Source organism: Carcharhinus amblyrhynchos, chromosome 21, assembly GCF_965287045.1.
Source record: "Carcharhinus amblyrhynchos chromosome 21, sCarAmb.v2.hapA, whole genome shotgun sequence".
Classification (NCBI taxonomy): Eukaryota; Metazoa; Chordata; class Chondrichthyes; order Carcharhiniformes; family Carcharhinidae; genus Carcharhinus; species Carcharhinus amblyrhynchos.
Window position 1 is genome coordinate 25,052,059 of NC_137344.1, and position 19,168 is coordinate 25,071,226.

General features: G+C 42.5%; 1 protein-coding gene across 1 annotated transcript in view; it reads left to right on the forward strand.

Moving 5' to 3' along the window:
- engase (endo-beta-N-acetylglucosaminidase) overlaps positions 1-18,243 on the forward strand; it is a 42,962-nt gene extending 24,719 nt beyond the window's left edge. The window contains exons 8-14 of the mRNA XM_080208862.1: positions 576-679; positions 2,863-2,971; positions 7,222-7,409; positions 10,402-10,550; positions 12,622-12,715; positions 15,198-15,312; positions 17,780-18,243. Coding sequence (XP_080064988.1) covers positions 576-679; positions 2,863-2,971; positions 7,222-7,409; positions 10,402-10,550; positions 12,622-12,715; positions 15,198-15,312; positions 17,780-18,196 — 1,176 coding nt within the window. The 3' untranslated portion in view covers positions 18,197-18,243. The remainder of the gene's footprint in view (positions 1-575; positions 680-2,862; positions 2,972-7,221; positions 7,410-10,401; positions 10,551-12,621; positions 12,716-15,197; positions 15,313-17,779) is intronic.
- The last annotated feature ends 925 nt before the right edge of the window (positions 18,244-19,168 follow it).

Genomic DNA, 19,168 nt, shown 5'->3' on the forward strand with positions numbered 1-19,168 from the left:
GCCATGATCTTAGACAATGCCGGAGCAGGCTTGAAGGTCCCAGTTGCTTACTCTTGCTCTTAATTTGTATGCTCATATGTAGACTAATGCTAAAATGTATAATTTAAATAAAAGTTTTAGAAATTATTTGCTCTTCAAATGCAATATTTAAGTAGATGACCAGTCTGCCTCTTACGTAGCTCAGATGAATGTTAAAGATTATGTGGCACTATTTGAAGGAAAGTAAGGAGGTCAACATTCTTCTTGCTACCAACAAAACAAATATAAAGCTGATAAACTGGCCATCTCATTGATGTACGTGGGACATTGCAGTCTGCCAATAGTTGTTATATTCACTTATATTTCAAAGCAATTCCTTCTATGTAAAACACTTCGCAAAGCCAGGAGAAGTGACAAAATTCTGTATAGAAATTTCTACTAAGTATGACTTTTAGTAACTTTTGTAAACTTCTGCTTAGCATTGTTTTGCTTTTGAGGAAAGCCGAGTGATTTGCAAAGCTACTTATTTTGGAAAGCTTCTAATCACAGTTTTCTTTGAATATTGCAACTTCACAGTAACATGCATTGTCTTCCAGTCTTTGGAGTTGATCCGGAAGTACAACTTTTCAGCTGCTCTATTTGCTCCAGGCTGGGTCTATGAAACTTTGGAGAAGGAAAAATTCCATCATAACCAAGACAAGTAAGTCACTACCCTTTCCAATTGCAGAATATCCGGTCATCTTCACTTGTCTCATTTTATCCAGTATTGTGGAGATATCGCGCTGAGAAAATATTAACATGTGGGCTGGGATTCTCCCAAAAGAAAACTAAGTGCCCAATGGGTGGGGAAACAGGAGTATCTCCCGCCCAGTTTTTGGGCATACAAATCAGAACGAATCTCCGACACCCATTCCCATCTGGGAGGCCGGCAGCATAGTGCTGAGTGGGCCATTGCGTATGTGCTGATCTGTCATTGCGGAAATTGGTGTGTGTGCTGTGGGCCCCCCCCCCCCCTGTTGCTGGCCTCCCAATCACAGGCCTCCTGACAACTCCCCCATCGATGGCCTTCCCAACCATTCCCCACCCCTCTCCACCAACACAATCGCTGGCCTTCCCAACCTCCCTCTATCTCTCTCTCACCAATCCCACTTGCAGCATGGCAGCAGGTCACCACGCCCCTCATCCCTGCACAACCACACCCCAATAGGCTCTGCCCCCCCCCCCCCCACCTACCTTGGCATTGCCTGGTGCAACTCCCCAGCAGAGGGGGAAGTATAACAAAATGCTCTGAGCTTGCTTCAAGCTACACTACCTCCCTATCTGAAAAAAGTACACATTAAGATGTAAAATGGTTCAATATATATAGTTTACAGTACAACCAAACCAATGTCAAAAATAGTTTAAATTGAACAGGTAACAAATTTGTAGTTACTGTAATCACAAACAAAATGTAGTTGACTAATACTAGGATGTTATTAGGGCTAACCACTATGCCACCCCTAATTTACGTCGTAACACCAGCATGTGTTTAACAAAAATATCATTTGAGGAAAAATATAATCATTTGACAATAAACATACCTTCTATAACATACCTGCTTCTTTCTCTTTCTGTCTGGGTATCTTCTTCTATTACGTTACTTGACATCAGCTTAACTCTGCTCTCTCCAAATCTCTGACTGTCAAATTTGAACTTTGACTTTAACTACCAATGCTACTTAATGGTTGGGACCACGGCATTGATTGATTTTGTCTTAATCAAAGGTTCTGAGACACTTTGCCCTTTGTCTTCATCAAAAGCCTGGGGTGGGATTTTCCAGCTGCGCTCGTCCCTAGATGGAAAATACCGCCCCCCCCCCCCCCCCCCCCCCCCGCCGCGATTCCCATGATTGGTGGGAGGGCAAAATTCTGCCCCTTGATTCCCTTTTCTCTCCAGTGGATTCTGTGAACTTTTGGTTTTCACTTTCTAACTTTCACTTTGGGCTGTGGGAGGAATTTGGACTATCGGAGGTTTCTCATGCTCATTCTTTGGCAGATTGCCTCTTTGAACTAAGTGATCCACATGACATTGACAGTGTCTCTCTCCAACCTGTGAATGTGCCTAGATTCACCTAACAACAACTCCAGTCACACATTTCTCCTTATTACCTTTGTGATTTTTTTCACCATGACCTTTTGACCAACACTGAACTTGCTAATTTTCGTGCCTGGTGTAACACGATTCATCTTCACTTTGTCTTGTTTTTCGCTTCCTTTGTTGTTGATGTCAGCCTTAAGCACGCTAAACCTTGCCTGAAGAGCGTGTTTAAACACTACCTCGCAAGGTGAGCAAACTGTTATAGCTTGTTGGGTTCTTCTGTAAGGGAACCAAAAATTCTTTAGCCTGTATTGAATGGAAATGAATGCCTGGCTTATTATCAAATACTTTGGCAAAGCCCTCTTCACAATCTGTATATTTCTTTCTGCGGCACCATTTGGTACAGGGTAATGTAGTGGTATTAGTGTGTTTGACTCCACTCTTACTCAGCAATATTTCATATACTTATTCCACTCCAACTCTCTCTCTCTCTTTAACTGTCTTGCTTTAGAACAGAAGTTGAACCTAGAGTGGGCTCAGTTCTCCCACTGCAGCGATTTTTCCCAAGTTATAAAACTGAATGTGTTCAATATGTTTTTCATACAATTAAACTCAAAATTAGGCTTCCTCCTCATGTTCCCCTCCACACCTACCTTCCCTATTCTAATACCTCTTGGTATCAAATGCTGTTTGCTGCCTAAGAATGTTTTACCCCCTTCATGGAACATATTGAGGGGGGTGGACCATTATTAGTCATATTTTGTGACTAAGTTGCTGTACATTGCAATCTGTTATTTCCCTCTCCAGGTTCTGGAACTTGTTGACTGAATATTTGCCCATTCACAGCATCTGCACATTGCCCTTTACCACCTCTTTCTGCCAAGGCTTTGGGAAAAACTTCTACAGGAATGGAAAGGTAAGATTTGAATGAATAGCTTAACAGCGCAACCTTAACTCCACTCCTCTCAGCTCCCCAGTCCCCAGATATATATCCACATTAGGCAGCGGGCCTTTGAATGTGATAGCCCTGTCCTGAACATTATGATCACTCCGCCTATCACCATACAGCCCCTGAACTGTAATGATTGTGCTTCTGAGGGTCAGGACTGTCATCCCAAACACGATGCCTAGAATGTTACCAGCTGGTGGGATTGGAATTGAGGTGAGGAGAAATTTCTTCACCCAGAATGTGTGGAATTCACTAAAACGGAAAGTAGTTGAGACCATAATGTTGTCGGATTTCAAGAAGAAATTAGATATAACTCTTGGGGATAAAGGAATACTGGGGGGAAAGGGAGATCAGGATATTGAATTCGATGATCAGCCATAATCAAAATGAATGGCGGAGCTGGCTTGAAGGACCAAATGGCCTACTCCTGCTTCTACTTTCTATCCTGCAGCAGTGAACGGTGGTTTGGCTGGCCACCAAATTCTTCAACCTCGCTGCAGCGAGAGCATGGCATGAACGGCTGGTAAGATCACACCTGATGTGAGGTACAGGGGCCTCATTGACTTTTATCAGCTGCTCAGGCTCTGCAATGTAGCAGAGGCAGGAGAAGAAAGGTGGCAGTGATTGGCTTCCAACAATCATGGCCATCTCCGTATGTCTTGGGTAGGACACTAGACACTGGAAGATTTTCCTCTTACTGATGGATACTGGACTGAGTGTTGCCTTGGGGACAATTACCCTCAGTGTTCCTCTGACATTTGTATAGAATTCTTGATGCTGCAGTGAAGCTTGTTCTGTTTAAGGACCGATGCTACATTTCAGCACTAAAATAAAATTTGCCAGATTATTCAAGTATGTGTAAAATAAATGTTCTGTGACTCCATGTAACATTACACTCAAAGCTGTTGGACTATCTTTTATTTACTTGTGAATCTTTTCTTGATGACTGTCTTCAATACTGCTTTGTAAACAACCTCCTGCAGACTCCATTTAGCACAGAGTGGGGCTCTGTAACACCACTGGGTATAAATGCTGTGTGAGTGTAACTGCCTATTCAGTGTTCGGCAATAAAGCCATGCTCGATTTCTGGCCATTTGGAGCAGTCAGCTCCTTCAGCGTTGTAGCTATCTGAATATTGCTATTGCTTCATGTGTAAAACAATTACCATCTCTTCTCCTTCTCCTCTTCTTTTCCCCTCGCATCATCACTCAGATTGGACCTGGTCACGAACAGTTGGAGCTGAATTAATATCCAGGTCCAATAACAAAGCGAGGCAATCAGAACAAGATTTGAGCTTTTTTGTTTCCAGTTTTCAAGTGCATTCAGACTGATCTCATACTTCTGAGACCCTTTTTATATTAAAGGCATTACATATATATGTGCGCACACACACACAAGTTATTGCTTAGTGTTTTAAGGCTACAGGGAGTGTTGTGGATACAACCCACTCAGTCTGAAGTAAGCTGAAAGTAGGAAGTTTTATTATAAGCGTACAGGGAAGAGGTCCACTGATTGTAAAAGCAGTTACAATGGCATTTATTTATACACAGTACAGATTCTGCTGGTTATACGGCTTATCTTGTTTTGTCTCCTTATAACCTTCATCTTTCTCTGGTGAGTGCATCCTCTCACTTTGTCAGAGAGAAGCCAGCTAGTGAAAAAGTACAAATATGGAAAAAAACAGCTTAAGCTCATCAACTACAGAAACATCATTTCTAGCACAGTGCATTTAGAAAAACAGGCCAGATGTGTAGGCTGAGGGTTGTAGTTGGGGGAAAAAAAGCAAGAGAAATGACCTTCAAAAGTATAACACACAGTAATAATTTTGACCATTTATTTCCCATATCCTTAGAATCCCTACAGTGCAGAAGCAGGGCATTCGGCCCATTGAGTCTGCATCAACCCTCCGACGGAGAATTCTGCTCGACCTTTTCTGTAAGCCCACATACCTATCCCATTAATCCCCCTAACCTACACATCTTGGGACACTAAGGGGCACTTTAGCATGGCCAATCCACCTAACCTGCATGTCTTTGGAGTGTGGGAGGAAACCATATCTCCTGGAGGAAACCCACGCAGACACGGGGAGAACGTGCAAACTCCACACAGATAGTGACCCAAGACCGGAATCAAATCCGGATCCCTGACACTGTGAGGCAGCAGTGCTTGTCACCGTGCCACCCCACTGAGATTGAGAACTTATCACAATAAAGGAAACTGTTGGCACTGAAAATGGGGGTTAGTCACTCTGGTTCACTGAGCAAACTACAAACAGCAGCTGAGTTGTGTGTCACAGTAACAATGGTATCTGTTGGAACATTTAATTAAAAAACATTCCATTTTAATTAAAAACAATCTTTTTAACAAAACCTATTCACTGAGAAATGATTTTACTAACAGTTGCTGTAATTTTCTTTCTTTTTCTGTAATCTTGCATTGACTATACAAAAGCACCAAATCGTAGAGCATATTAATACTAACCTCCATAACCTTCAGTCAGAGCCACAGCCAAGGACGTAAAGACTTATTCACGTAATAATACAAAGTTCCCGTATCTATTGCCACAGAAAATAGCAAGCGACGTAAGAGATGGTCCATAACTTCACTCTGTGCTGTAAAATAATGTATCACTGGAATTTCAAGAGTGCACTGACTTGCTCCAGATGTTTCCTCTCACAGATCCGTTGTCCAGGGGAAGTTAACGTTTCTGAATAATTGCTGCTTAAACCCTTACCTGGGAACTTCTGAGAGAGATGCCCTAGCACGTCTTTGAGGTCCCTCCCAAATCTGATGCTGGAGAGCCAGGAAGTTACAGGCCTCTAGTCCTTGAGCTGGGATAACATAATAAACATAGAAAATAGGCGCAAGGAGTAGGCCATTGGCCCTTCAAGCACGCACCGCCGTTCAATATGATGTTGGCTGATCGTGCACTTTCAGTATCCCACTCCCACTTTCTCTCCTTGCCCCTTCGTCTCTTTAACCACCAGGGCTACATCCAGCTCCTTCTTGAACGTATCTAACGAACTGGCCCCAACAGCTTTGGCAGAGAATTCCACAGGTTCGCAACTCTGAGTGAAGAATTTCTTCTTCATCTCAGTCCTGAATGGTTTACCCCTTATTCTTAAACTGCGACCCTTAGTTCAGGACTTCCCCAACATTGGAAACATTCCTCCTGCAACTAGCCTGTCCAGTTCCATCAGGATTTCATATGTTTCTATGAGATCGCCTCTAAAGCATCAGTGCAAAGAATTGGAATCCTTTGATTAAGTTACAGGCTTGTGGTTCTTAATCCTTGCTCACTATCTTTTTTTTATATATACTTTCACTTAAGACACTCTCAAAAATGCAGTGGTGTGAATGCTGCGGTACAATATCTGTGAGTAAGTTAAAAGCTATAAAAGCCTAAGTGTGGGCCTGAGATCTAAGCAGAACCACTTCTCTCCAAGTCTGTGATGTTTGATGCACCGAATCTGTCCAGTTCATGGCCTGATTTTGACCTTCAGACAGAACCGCGTTAGACGAATAACCTTTTGAGCAGCTAGTCTCCAGCACTCCCACCTGTGAGGTGGAAAGTTGTGGATCCAAGACCCACTGCAGAGGCTTGAACACAGTAATCTAGGCTGACACTCAGTGTGGTACTTACTGCAGGAGTCAGACAAGACATTAGAGCCTCCTGCCCTCTCCAGTGAATGTTTAACAATCTCGTGGCATCTTTCAAAAGGAGGGCAGTGGAGCTATCTCTCGTGTCCTGGTCAATATTTATCTCTCAGCCAATATCGCTAAAACAGATCATCTGCTCATGTAGAAAATAGCAGGTGCTTTGCTGTGCCCAAAATATTGGCTGCCACTTTTTTCTTACAACAGCGACTACACGTCAAAAATAGTTGGCTGTAAAGTTCATTGGGACATTCTGAGCTGGAGAAAGGCGCTATATAAATTCAATTTCGTTCTTCTTTTCGGCACATGTCCCGGATTATGATGCTAAACTGTTGGATATGTTTGATTAATCCCTTGGCGAACAGATACCTATTCTGAAGATTGCTGAAAATGCAGCCAGTTGGTAAATGATGATATTTCTATTCTGGCTGCCAGCACTAGAAATTAAAATCTGCATAATTTACGGATCCCTGCCTCACATTTCCTGCCAGTTGTCTGCAGCGTGTTATTTGAATCCAGCTCCCTGTTAATTGCCAGCACTGTGGCGTTGCTTTCTGCAGGTGGAGTCTCCCGGAGATTGGTTTAACCTCAGCACTCAGGAAATTCAGCCTCTGTTTGTGGATCAGCAGCTGGATCCAGCCAGTGGTTACGTGAAGACCAACGGGTGTTCAGAAGATGCCTGGAATGGGGGATGCAGTTTAGCGATTAAAGGGTTAATTCCAGCTACTAGATTGAACGTGTCCGTGAGGTTAGTGTGCATATAAATATTTTTATGTTAAAGTTTATTTATAAGTGTCACAGGTAGGCTTACACTGCAATGAAGTTACTGTGAAAATCCCCTAGTCGCCACACTCTGGTGCCTCCCTCTTCTGAGGGAGGATTTAGCATGACCAATTAACCTAACCAGCATGACTTTCGGGCCGTAGGAGGAAACTGGAGCGCCTGGAGGAAGGCAATGGCGTAGTGCTATTATCGCTCGTAATCCAGAAACCCAGCTAATGTTCTGGGGACCTGGGTTTGAATCCCAGCAGGGCAGATGGTGGAATTTGAATTCAGTTAAAAATCTTGGAATTAAGAATCTACTGATGATCGTTAAACCAACGCTGATTGTCGGAAAAACCTATTTAGTTCACTAATGTCCTTTAGGGAAGGAAATCTGCTGTCCTTACCTGGTCTGGCCTGCATGTGATTCCAGAGCCACAGCAATGTGGTTGATTCTCAACTGCCCTTGGGCAACTAGGGATGGGCAATAAATGCTGGCTAGCCAGCGACACCCGTGTCCCATGAATGAATAAAAAACCTATGTAGACATAGGGAGAATGTGCAAATTCCACACAGTGACCCAAGCCATGGATAGAAATGTGTAGTCCCTGGAGCAAATATATCAATTAAACATTTTCTTCCCACCATTCAAGATACGTGCAAAAGAGGGTTGCCTGGAATTTCTGAAGTTATAAGAGAGTCAGAGGGTGGGAATTTCCACACCCGCTGCATGGTGGCAAACCATTGGCCAATGGTGGGGTCTCCTAGTCCCACTGCTGTCAAAGGGGATTCCCGTTGTATGCACTCTGCTGCCAGGAAGGGATTTGCCATCAGCAGGACCAGAAGGTCCTATCAGTGGGAATAGCTGGAAAATTCTGGCCATGCAGCTTTATAGCACAAAAAAAGCTGTTTGTCCCATTGTGTCTGTACCAGCCACCAAGCGTCTATCTACTCTAATCCCTGTTTCCAGCACGTGGTCCATAGTCATTTATGTAATGGCACTTTAAGTGGTCATCTAAATGCTTCTTAAAATGTTATGAGGGTTCTTGCCTCTACCACCCTTTCAGGCTAAAAATTCCAGATTCCCATCGTCTGGGTGAAAATCTTTTTCCTCCAATCCCCTCTAAATCTCCTGTCCCTGACCTTAAATCTATGCCCCCTGGCTATTGACCCCTTTACTAAGAGGAAAAATTCCTTCCAACTACCCTATCTATGTCCCTCATAGTTTTGTACATCTCGACTATGTCCTCCCTTGGCCTTCTCTGCTCCAAGGAAAATAATTCCAGCCTGTCTTCATAGCTGAAATCGTAGAATCGTGGAATTATAGAATCCTCTCAGTGGCGAAGAGGCCATTCAGCCCGCAGAGTCTGCACTGACTCTCTGACACAGTATCTTACCCAAGCCCTCTACCCTGCCCTATCCTTGTAACCTCACACAATGGCTAATCCATCTAACCTACACAACTTGGGCCACTTAGGGGCAATGAGCATGGCCAATCCACCTAACCTATACACCTTTGGACTGAGATAGGAAATTGGAGCACCTGAAGGAAACCCATGCAAACATGGAGAGAATAGGGAGGTCTGTGACAAGTGGTGCTCCACAAGGATCAGTACTGGGGCCTCTGTTGTTTCAAATATATATAAATGATTTGGAGGAAAATGTAGGTTGTCTGGTTATTAAATTTGCAGATGATAGAAAAATTGGGGGAGTACCGGATAATGAGGAGATTTGTCAGAGGATACAGCAGGATATAAATCGGCTGGAGACATAGGCCGAAAGATAGCAAATGGAATTTAACCCGGATAAATGTGTTGCAATTTGGAAGGCCTACTGCAAAAGGAAAGTATACAGTAAATGGTAGAACCCTTAGAAATATTAGCATACAGAGGGATTTAGGCGTGCAGATCCACAGTTCTTTGAAGGTGGCAATTCAGATGGACAAGATGGTCAAGAAGGCACATGGCATGCTGGCCTTCATCAGTTGGTGAGTTAAGTACAGGAATTGGAAAATCGTGTTGCAGCTGTATAAAACTTTGGTTAGGCTGCATTTGGAGTATTGTGTACAATTCTGGTCGCCACACTACCGGAAGGATGTTGATACATTGGAAAGGGTGCAGAAGAGATTTACCTGGATGTAAATCTCACCTGGCATGGAGGATATGGACTATGAAGAAAGGTTGAACAAACTTGGATTGTTTTCATTGGAGCATCAGAGGATGAGCGGGGAGCCTGATCGAGGTTTATAAGGTTATGACAGGTTTGGATAGAGTAAATAATCAGTCTTTTGCCCAGGATCGAAGGGTCAATTACTCAGGGGGCATAGGCTGAATGTGAGAAGAGGAAAAGTTTAAAAGAAATGTCAGGGGCAAGTTTTTCACACAGAGGGTGGTGAATGCCTGGAATGTGCTGCCAGAGGAGTTGGTGGAAGCAGGTTCTGTAACAGCGTTCAAGAGGCATCTGGATAGATACATGAATAGGCAGGAAACAGAGCGAGATGGACCACAGAGAGGGAAGAAAATATTAGATTAGAGAGGCATCTGTTTCGGCACATACTCGATGAGCTAAAGGGCCTATTTCTGTGCTGTACTGTTCTTTGTTCTCTTTGCTCTTTAAGATGCAAACTCCACACAGTCACCCAGGTCCCTGGAGCTGTCAGGCAGCAGTGCTAACCACTGTGTTCCAGCCCAGGAAACATCCTGGTGAATCTCCTCAGCACCCTCTCTATTACAATCCTTCCTATAATATGGCGACCAGAATTGCACACAGTACTCTTAGCTTTGGCCTAATGAGAGTTTTATACAGTTCCATTGTTTGATTAATGCATTCTCTGAATTAAGAAACTGAGAGATCAATTAATAGAGTAATTCTCAAGGCTAAAAATTTCATATTTTGAGGAATTGCCTCTGCAACACTGCTCTCCATCACTATTGCCACTTTTGCATAGATATCCTAATTACCACATTTGATCTCCACAGGTTATTTAGTTTGCAGATTCAGAGTCCTCCCAAAGTTTTTGTTGCCTTTGTTTATAAGTTAGAAGATGGCGCCAGAGTTGTTGTGAGTCCAGAGCTGACAACATGTCCCCTGTCACTGTGCAATCCAGAGAAGGCTGCTGCAGTTGATGGTGAGTCAAATGGGAATGGGTCTGAGTGTTTCTGTCAGTGTAAAATACCAGCCCTGCCTTACTGAACTACAACAAATGTACTAAAACTAGCAATGGATTCATCTCATGAAATCCAAAACTTTTATATGTATGTAATTGAAACGACTTGCAGAGTTCATTGCATGGAAACTCAGCACAGGGTTGCGTGTGTGTGTGTGTGAGTGTACTTTTCCCCTGAGCCCACCAACCATTGAGCACCGAATGTTCTGCAGCCAATGCTGCTAGTGCCACTCCTTTGGCTTTTTTCTTCAACATCTAAATTGATTAATTCATCCTTCATCTGCAGAAAGAAACCAGAATTCAATAACTTTTTTTTTGCTTTATAACCTCCATATGATTTCTTAATTCATCGCCATTTTAACATCTGCTGCATTTGGCCTATTGGACGTATCAGACTGATCTTCAAGTGGAGTATATTGTGGAGACCATAGATGTAATTGTGGTATAATAAGCAGCATTGTGAGTTGCTCTGTTTACTCTACAGAGATGGCTCCAAAACACACAAACTGGTTGGCCAGTTCTTTTGTCGCCACACAATTGGCAGTTCTAATGTTTCATGATTTAAGTGTGCAGCAGTCTGGATAAACACACATTTGATCCAAGCTGAGAGATCCTACTTAGTGATTCTATTCATTCCTTGTGCATGAGCCCTGATCCAGCACAGAGTTTCCTGGCTCTGGTGACTTTAATTTGTCTTTTTCCCATTAGCTTCAGGAGCCTGACATGTTCCAATTCCCACATGGCAGGTCATTTGATCGACTACTAAGGACTTTTTATTTAAAAAAGCATTCTGGTGAATGTTGATTCACACAAGGTATTGGATATCCAAGAAGAAAGATATTGGCCCAGATTTTGGAGTCAATAGTGAATGAACACTACGTGCCACACACTACAGTCCACACCCACAGACCTTTTGTGGGCCTTTTTACTATCATTTCTGATAGAAAGCCAAGGTGGCATGGAATTCTCTACAGGGGATTTGGGTTAGAAAAAGAACTTTTTTTCAAATATCCAACAATTGAAATTTGGAGAAGTGAGACACTACACTTGTAAAAGTATTTTTCAGTGCCAGAAAAATTGTGTGCCAGTAATTAAGGCTTATCACAGCTAATTGATAATGGGAAGGTGTCCAGAAGATTATTGAAATTGAAGATACTGAAATCTGCCAGCATTGGACTTTGTTAAGTCAGTGCTGATTCCGAACAAAAAAGTCCAGGGCATTTCTTGTCCACATGGATATCAGATTTTGGGGGTAAAATGGATCTTGTTACAGTGATAAACAACAGCTATCGTGCATGTTTGATATTGCTGCAGAGCAGGTTTGTGCTAGCCTAAAGTTCTGTCAGAGACACGACAGGAACATGATGGACCGAATGGCCATCTTTAACAATTCTATGATACTGTGTAGTTAAAATGTCAGATTGCTTGTCTTTCATAAATATGTTTGAATACTCCTGCATCTTCTGCCATCTAACAATAGTTTTTTGACTTGATTTTATTGTCACATGTATTAGCATACAGTGAAAAATAATGTTTCTTGTGCATTACACAGACAAAACATTCCTTTCATAGAGAAGGAAATGAGGGAGTGCAGAATGTAATGTTACAGTCATAGCTAGGGTGTAGAGAAAGATCAACTTAATGCAAGGTAAGTCCATTCAAAAGTCTGACAGCAGCAGGGAAGAAACTGTTCCTGAGTTGGTTGGTACGTGACCTCAGACTTTTATATCTTTTTCCCAACGGAAGAAGTTGGGATAGAGAATTTTCAGGGTGCGTGGTGTCCTTAATTATGCTGGCTGCTTTGCCGAAGGAATGGGAAGTGTAGACAGAGTCAATGGTTGGGAGGCTGGGTCTAGGCATGGTGACATATCCTGTCATTGTTCTAATGCCCTCCTATATTATGATACTGGATGATTGCTTCATGACAGCCAGTTGACTTGCTTCAAATTATTCTTCAAACAAACTCATCAGTCAGAGATTTGTCTAACAGATTCTTCATTAATTATTATTCTCATGTTCTATACTCTTGCAGTACTGAAACCATTACCACTTCCGGAAGATAATGCCCTTGTTCAAAAGTTTATTCAGAACTGTGCCCCATGGAGCCTTGAGGGATGGACAGCTTGGTAAGTCTAAGTGGCAGCAATGTATTTGTGGATTGAGAGTGCATATTGTTAGGATGCCAGACCAGAATCCCAAGATATATGATGAAGTCAGACTATACCCCAACAATTGTTTTATTTTGGCATAAATGGTAGGACAGGATGCTTTGCCTCAGGAGTAATTCCACTGACAAATTAAGACTTTTTTTTAAAACCAAAGCGAGCTATTTTCATAGCAGAGTTTAAGTATAACTCTTTTTTAAAAAAAAAGTGGTTTAGCTCTTAACTGCTGAACAATCTTTAAACATGAAAATAAACAATCCTAAATTTTAACTTATTACAATTTCAGTTCTAATTAAGCAATATTTCTCTTATAGACTTAAAACACTTTAAATATGGTTAGCAACCCCAGATATACTTGCTCTAACTTGGGTAATAGCCATGAAGGTTCCAGAGAATCTTTGCAGAGAGACTTTTCAAAGCAATCAAGAGCAGCCTGTAGGCTTCTATCTTTTAACAGCCCCCTTTTGGCAACTGAACACAGAAAGCTGTTTTTACTCTTACAAACCTAGCTTCTCCCATTTCTACTATCACATGACTATAAGACCCTGCATACTTCACTCAGCTTCCATTACTTTAAAAAAAACATCCTTGGGTCCTTCTTTTTTAACTTGCAAACAAAAGCCCATTAAGACTTCTGCTGAATGAACACATAATGACTAAAATGAGTAATTATCCTTCTTTCCATATCTATTGCATTCCTTCCTGATAATCCAACTTCTTCTAACAAAACATGGAATCATAAAGGAATCTTAAATGGCGGCACAGTGGTTAGCACTGCTGCAACACAGCACCGGGGACACGGGTTCAATTTCGGTCAGTCACTGTCTGTGTTAAGTTTGCACATTCTCCCCATGTCGACATGGGTTTGTGTCAGGTGCTCTGGTTTCTTCCCACAGTCTAAAGATGTGCAAGTTAGGTTGATTGGCCATGCTAAATTGACCCTAATGTCAGTGTATAGTAGGCTAAATATGTGGGATTGTGGGAATAGGGCCTGAATGGGATTGTGCAAACTTAATGACCGAATGACCTCCTTCTGTACTCTAGGGATTTTATGATTTTAGGAGTCCCCCTTAAACATAAAATATATTAATAGCACATATCATCACACCTGCCCCTTAAAAAAAAATGAACTAACAAGATGAAAAGGTGGCTTCATTTTCCTGAAGCCTCTAGTTTTTCAGACAACTAGTACTCGATAAGATATATATTTATTACATCTAATAAGCATGCAAATTTGACAGTAATATAGTAATACAGTCTTTCATTTCCAACATTGAATGCTCCCTCCTCCTTTCACATCAAAGTCATGGTAAAGCATTTGCAGTCACATTCTCTCTTCCTGTTTTTGTCAACGTGCTGCTGTTGCTCATCTGCTTCCTCTTTCTTCTGAGACACCTCCTCCTATTCTTGGTTCTGTATTGATTCCAAGTCCGAGCTCGCTTGTGTTGTAAATTAGTTCTGGTAATGTCCTCGGAGAGCTGGGCAGGATCCAGAGGGTAGAACTTTATATTGAATGCAAACTGGCACAAACCAGTTTGGATTTGCTTTTTAATTTCCTTCGCTGAGTCCCAATCCATGCTTTCGATTTTCAGAGTCCCGAAATGTCAAACTAAAGAAATCTTTTACCAGACAGTTTGAGCTGCTCACAGATTTTGTCAAAGAGAAATTGTCCCTTTACACATTTTCTCCACTTCCCATGTGTGTGCAGGCCGGCCATCCAGAAGGGTAATAAGATCCTGAAAGCCACAGAAATACAGAAGTCACTGAAGATTAAACATAGGTGGCAGCATTGTTTCTGTAGACTTTGGATGAACTTCTATTGATGTTACACATCAAAATGCTACAGTGATTATCGTTTATGCTTTGCACCGTCATAATGGCTGATAATATGAGGCCTTAATGCATATTGTTCTTCACTTGAACTGTGTCAACATAATTACAATTTAAGTCAACTGAATGTTAATTCCCACTTTAAGTACTTAAAGGATACTATAGAACCACACTGTACAGCACAAGCAACTATTCAACCATTGTTTCTGCAGACTATTATAATCCAGCGTTAAAAATAAGTCACCAAAGATGACCATTTGTTGATGAGCCTTAATAAAAAGGACTTGCATTTTTAGCAACTTTGAAAGCTCCAGATACCCTAACACCGACTTTTGAAGCAGTTGTTTGTGCTCAAGATTCCACAAATGACAACAACATAAATAAAAGACTAAACTGTTTTTAGTGATGTGGGTTGAGAATAAATATTGTCCCCGACACTGAAATAACTCCCTTGCTCCTCTTCAAAATAGTCCCTCCCCACAACCAACCATGTTTCTGCTGCGACTGGTTAGCTGCCTTCATTGTAATTCGATCATTTTGCTGCCCTATAATTTCGCTAATCAGCGGAAACCATTCCCGGCTGCGGTTAGTAACAATTCTTGGTATTTTTCAGCTTCTTTCTCTTGGAGCTGACAGATTGCATTCTTCAGGATATCTCTGTCAACATTACACGCCTCTTAAAGGATGAGCAAGATGTACCATTTCAATGCAGAATTGGAGAAATCAAGGCAAGTTCAGGACATCTGATTTATTATTGTTACATGTATTAGTAGACAGTGAAAAGTATTGTTTCTTGTGGGCTATACAGACGAAGCATAGAATACATAGGGGAGAAGGAAAGGAGAGAGTGCAGAATGTAATGTTACAGTTACAGATAGAGAAAGATGAACTTAATATATGAGGTCCATTCAAAAGTCTGAAGACAGCAGTTGGTGTTCTCAGACTTTTGTATCTTTCTCCCGATGGAAGATTGTATGCCTGGGGTATGTGGGGTCCTTCATTGTGTTGGCTGCTTTCTGAGGCAGCGGGAAGTGTAGATGGAGTCAGTGGATGGGAGGCTGGTTTGAGTGATGGACTGGCTATGTTCACAACCCTTTGTAGTTTCTTGCAATCTTGGTCAGAGCTGGAGCCATTGCAAACTGTGATACAGCCAGAAAATTTGCCTTCTATGGGGCTTGTGTAAAAATTGGTGAGAGTCCTAGTGGGCATGCTGAACTTCCTTAGCCTCCTGAGAAATTAGAGGCGTTGTGGGCTTTCTTAACTATACTGTCATTGTGGAGGGATCAGGATAGGTTATTGGCGCTCTGTCACTTAGAAACTTGAAGCTCTTGGCTCAAACTTTTATATCTTTTTCCTGACAGATGAAGGTGGAAGAGAGTATGTCCGGGATGTGTGGGGTCCTTGATTATGCTGGCTGCTTTTCCACGGCAGCGGGAAGTGTAGACAGAGTCAGTGGATGTGAGGTTGCTTTGGGGTGTTAAAAGAAATTCTGGAAAAATCACAATCAAATTTCAGTGATTATGTTTTTGAATATTGAACAGTGTTCTGTTGGCCACAAGGCTACTTGTACAGGAGAATCATTTGACTTTGCAGATCCTGTTTACACAGTAGCTATGATTGCTTGATCTTTGCGACGATTGTCAATTAAAGTGCACCACATAAATATGATAGAATAACAGTTCCATTTCCTCATGACGACTGTTTATATAGACCATCTACAAAATCAAAAGGTTTCAAATTATGGTCATGTCAGTGGTCTGATTTAAGTCCTCATTTGTTTTCATCCACGCAGTACAACTAGGCATATGCGTCAGAGTGTAATTTCATACTGTCTGACTCCTGTAGTGCTTGAGGGAAGGAAGGTACTTTGCAAACACTGAGGAAGATTGAAAATGTTAAATATTCTATTGATCAAATGTGACACTTTTGGGAAGGTATATGGAGTGGATCATTTGATTACATCATCATATGACAACCAGGCAATTTAACTCCATTTAAACAGGTTTCTGTGGGAATCAGCTCCCAGCAAATCATTTATTTCCAACTTGTTCTGCTCTGTCTGCATGACTCTGGTACAGTTTGCAAAAATCAGTGCGCCAGCTCCCAAATGTGCGCTAAAGTTTCAGAATTGTGCAAATTATTTTGCCCTCAAAGCAAAAGTGCTACTTGAAGAGGGCTGTGATAAAATGCAAACCACGACTCCAAAACTCAGGGCTTGATCATATGTATAAGTAAAAAGCCCTTTGCACCTTAGCGAAAATAGGGTTGAAAGATGATTTACTGTAGGTACAAGCAGGCTGACTCCATTTCACATGAATGGATTCATCAGCTCAGAGAACTATTGCCTGCATCAACTCGTTCAACCTCATAGAATCCCCACGGTGCAGAAGGAGGCCACTCAGCCTATTCAGTCTGCACCGACCACAATCCCACCCAGGCCCTATCCCCACAACTCCTTGCATTTACTCTAGCTAATCTCTCTGACATAAACAGGCAATTTATTACGGCCAATCCACCTAACCCTCACATCTTGGGACTATGGGAGGAAACCGGAGCACCTGGAGGAAACCCACGCAGACATAGGGAGAATGTGCGAACTCCACACAGACAGCGACCAAAGTCAGGAATCGAACCCAGGTCCCTGGCACTGCAAGGCAGCAGTGCTAACCACTGTGCCACCGTGCTGCCTGTTCATCAGTTTGAGCTTGAAAAGAGCTGGAAAGATACAGTTGGCCCATCCTACCCTCATTTTCACTCTAGTTCACCAAGTATTGGAAACCTGTGACCTTTGGTTACTGATCGCCTTCCAGAGGAAGTTGCTTCTCCCACCCTGCCCTGTTGACACCTCTCATAATTTACAGTACCTCTATTAGGTCTTGCCCTACCCATCCGAAGGAGAACAATCCCAACTTCAGCGATGTGTAACAGACGCCCCTCATTTCCCTGTAATATTTTCAAGGCCTTAACATCCTTCTTAATTGTGATGCCTGGAATTGTGCACACCACTCCAGCAGGGGGACCCAACCAGTGATTTACTGACATTCCAGTTGTGAATGGAAATGGGGAAAACTGTATGTTAAGACTGATTCCCACTCTGCTTGTGGTTGTTTATAATAATAAAAAAGCCTGTTTTGTAGTTGTAAGAAGTATCCAGTAATTGACGAACAGGCAAATGAATGATGTGCTTTGTTTAAGGTTCTGGATGTAGAGAAACTGGGTGTGGAACAGAAACCAGTTGAAAAACTTACAGTCTGTGATATTTCATGGAGAGAGGTCCCCAAAGCTCCAGACCAGCTGTACCTGAGTGCTACACTGCAGTGGACCTACCCTCCAAACACAGCGAGTTGCTTCAAGATATACTGTCAAGGACTGAGCCAGCACAGAAACCAAAAGGTCACAGGCTCGCAGATGGTTTGTGTCGGCCGAACAAATGCAAACCTTTATCGCGTGGTGGATTTAATACTTCATCAGGCTCCAGTAGGCACGTCCCGTCATGTAGAGTTCCTAATTCAGCCGGTGACTCGGGCAGGTTTCGCATTACCTCAATCAACATGTGGAAGGTTAACTGTAAATTACACACCCCCTCTTCTCGCAATCGATAACCTACCGTAATATTGCTGTCTGATAAGATAATAAAGTCAAAGTTCTCTTAGTTTGTATTTGTACCTATATGGCTGGAAATTTCTGGAAGCCGGCTATTCTGTATTGGGTTGCTTTGCTTCTCTGAGACTAGGGACACCAAAGCAAACAGGCCAACTTCAATCTCACAAGCCTCCAATTCCTTTCCTGCTCTGCTAACCCATGGGCCTTGTGTGTTGTCGCAGATATTTCTTCAGTGACTATTTCCTGCTTTGCAACATCAAATTCCAGATTCTTTTTGAATGGCTTTCCTCCATTAAAGGTTCTTATGTTTAAAACCCCTGCTGTGGGGAGGTGGGTGACATGTTAAATAAAGTGGCTTCCGGATGCAGGCCTCTTACAGTGATCACAGTAGCACCTCAAGATTCCCACCCCTGCACACATGGAAATACACACGCGCATGCACCCCTGAACACGCTAATACATTTGTATATGCATCCCCGCATGCACACGCACACACACAATCCCTAAAACTGACTGCATCACAATACTTCATGGCGTTGATTATATATCCAATCTCAGAATTCTTTAAGGCTAGGCTCTCAAACTACACCAACAATTTGCATTTATATAACACCTTTTAATGTCGGAAAACAATGCTAACTACACTTCTAGCAGTAATTTAAGATCCTGCTGACTTCAGTAAGAGTTCTTTGAGTCTATAAATCCTTCAAGTTTAATCTCCCGCCTGAAATCTATTAGCCGCCAGAGCTGTAGATTATTGTGGTGGAGGCAGGGCTGTAAAATGGTTGCTGAAAACGGTTTCTTGGCAGCTGCGCTCCCCCCCCACCCGCTCCCCCCCCACCCGCTCCCCCCCCACCCGCTCCCCCCCCACCCGCTCCCCCCCACCCGCTCCCCCGCCTCCCCCCCGGCTTATTCCTTTGTGGCACCTCCCGTCTCATTGGTGAAGCAGCAATAACGCATTGTGAACCAATCAACAGTCGT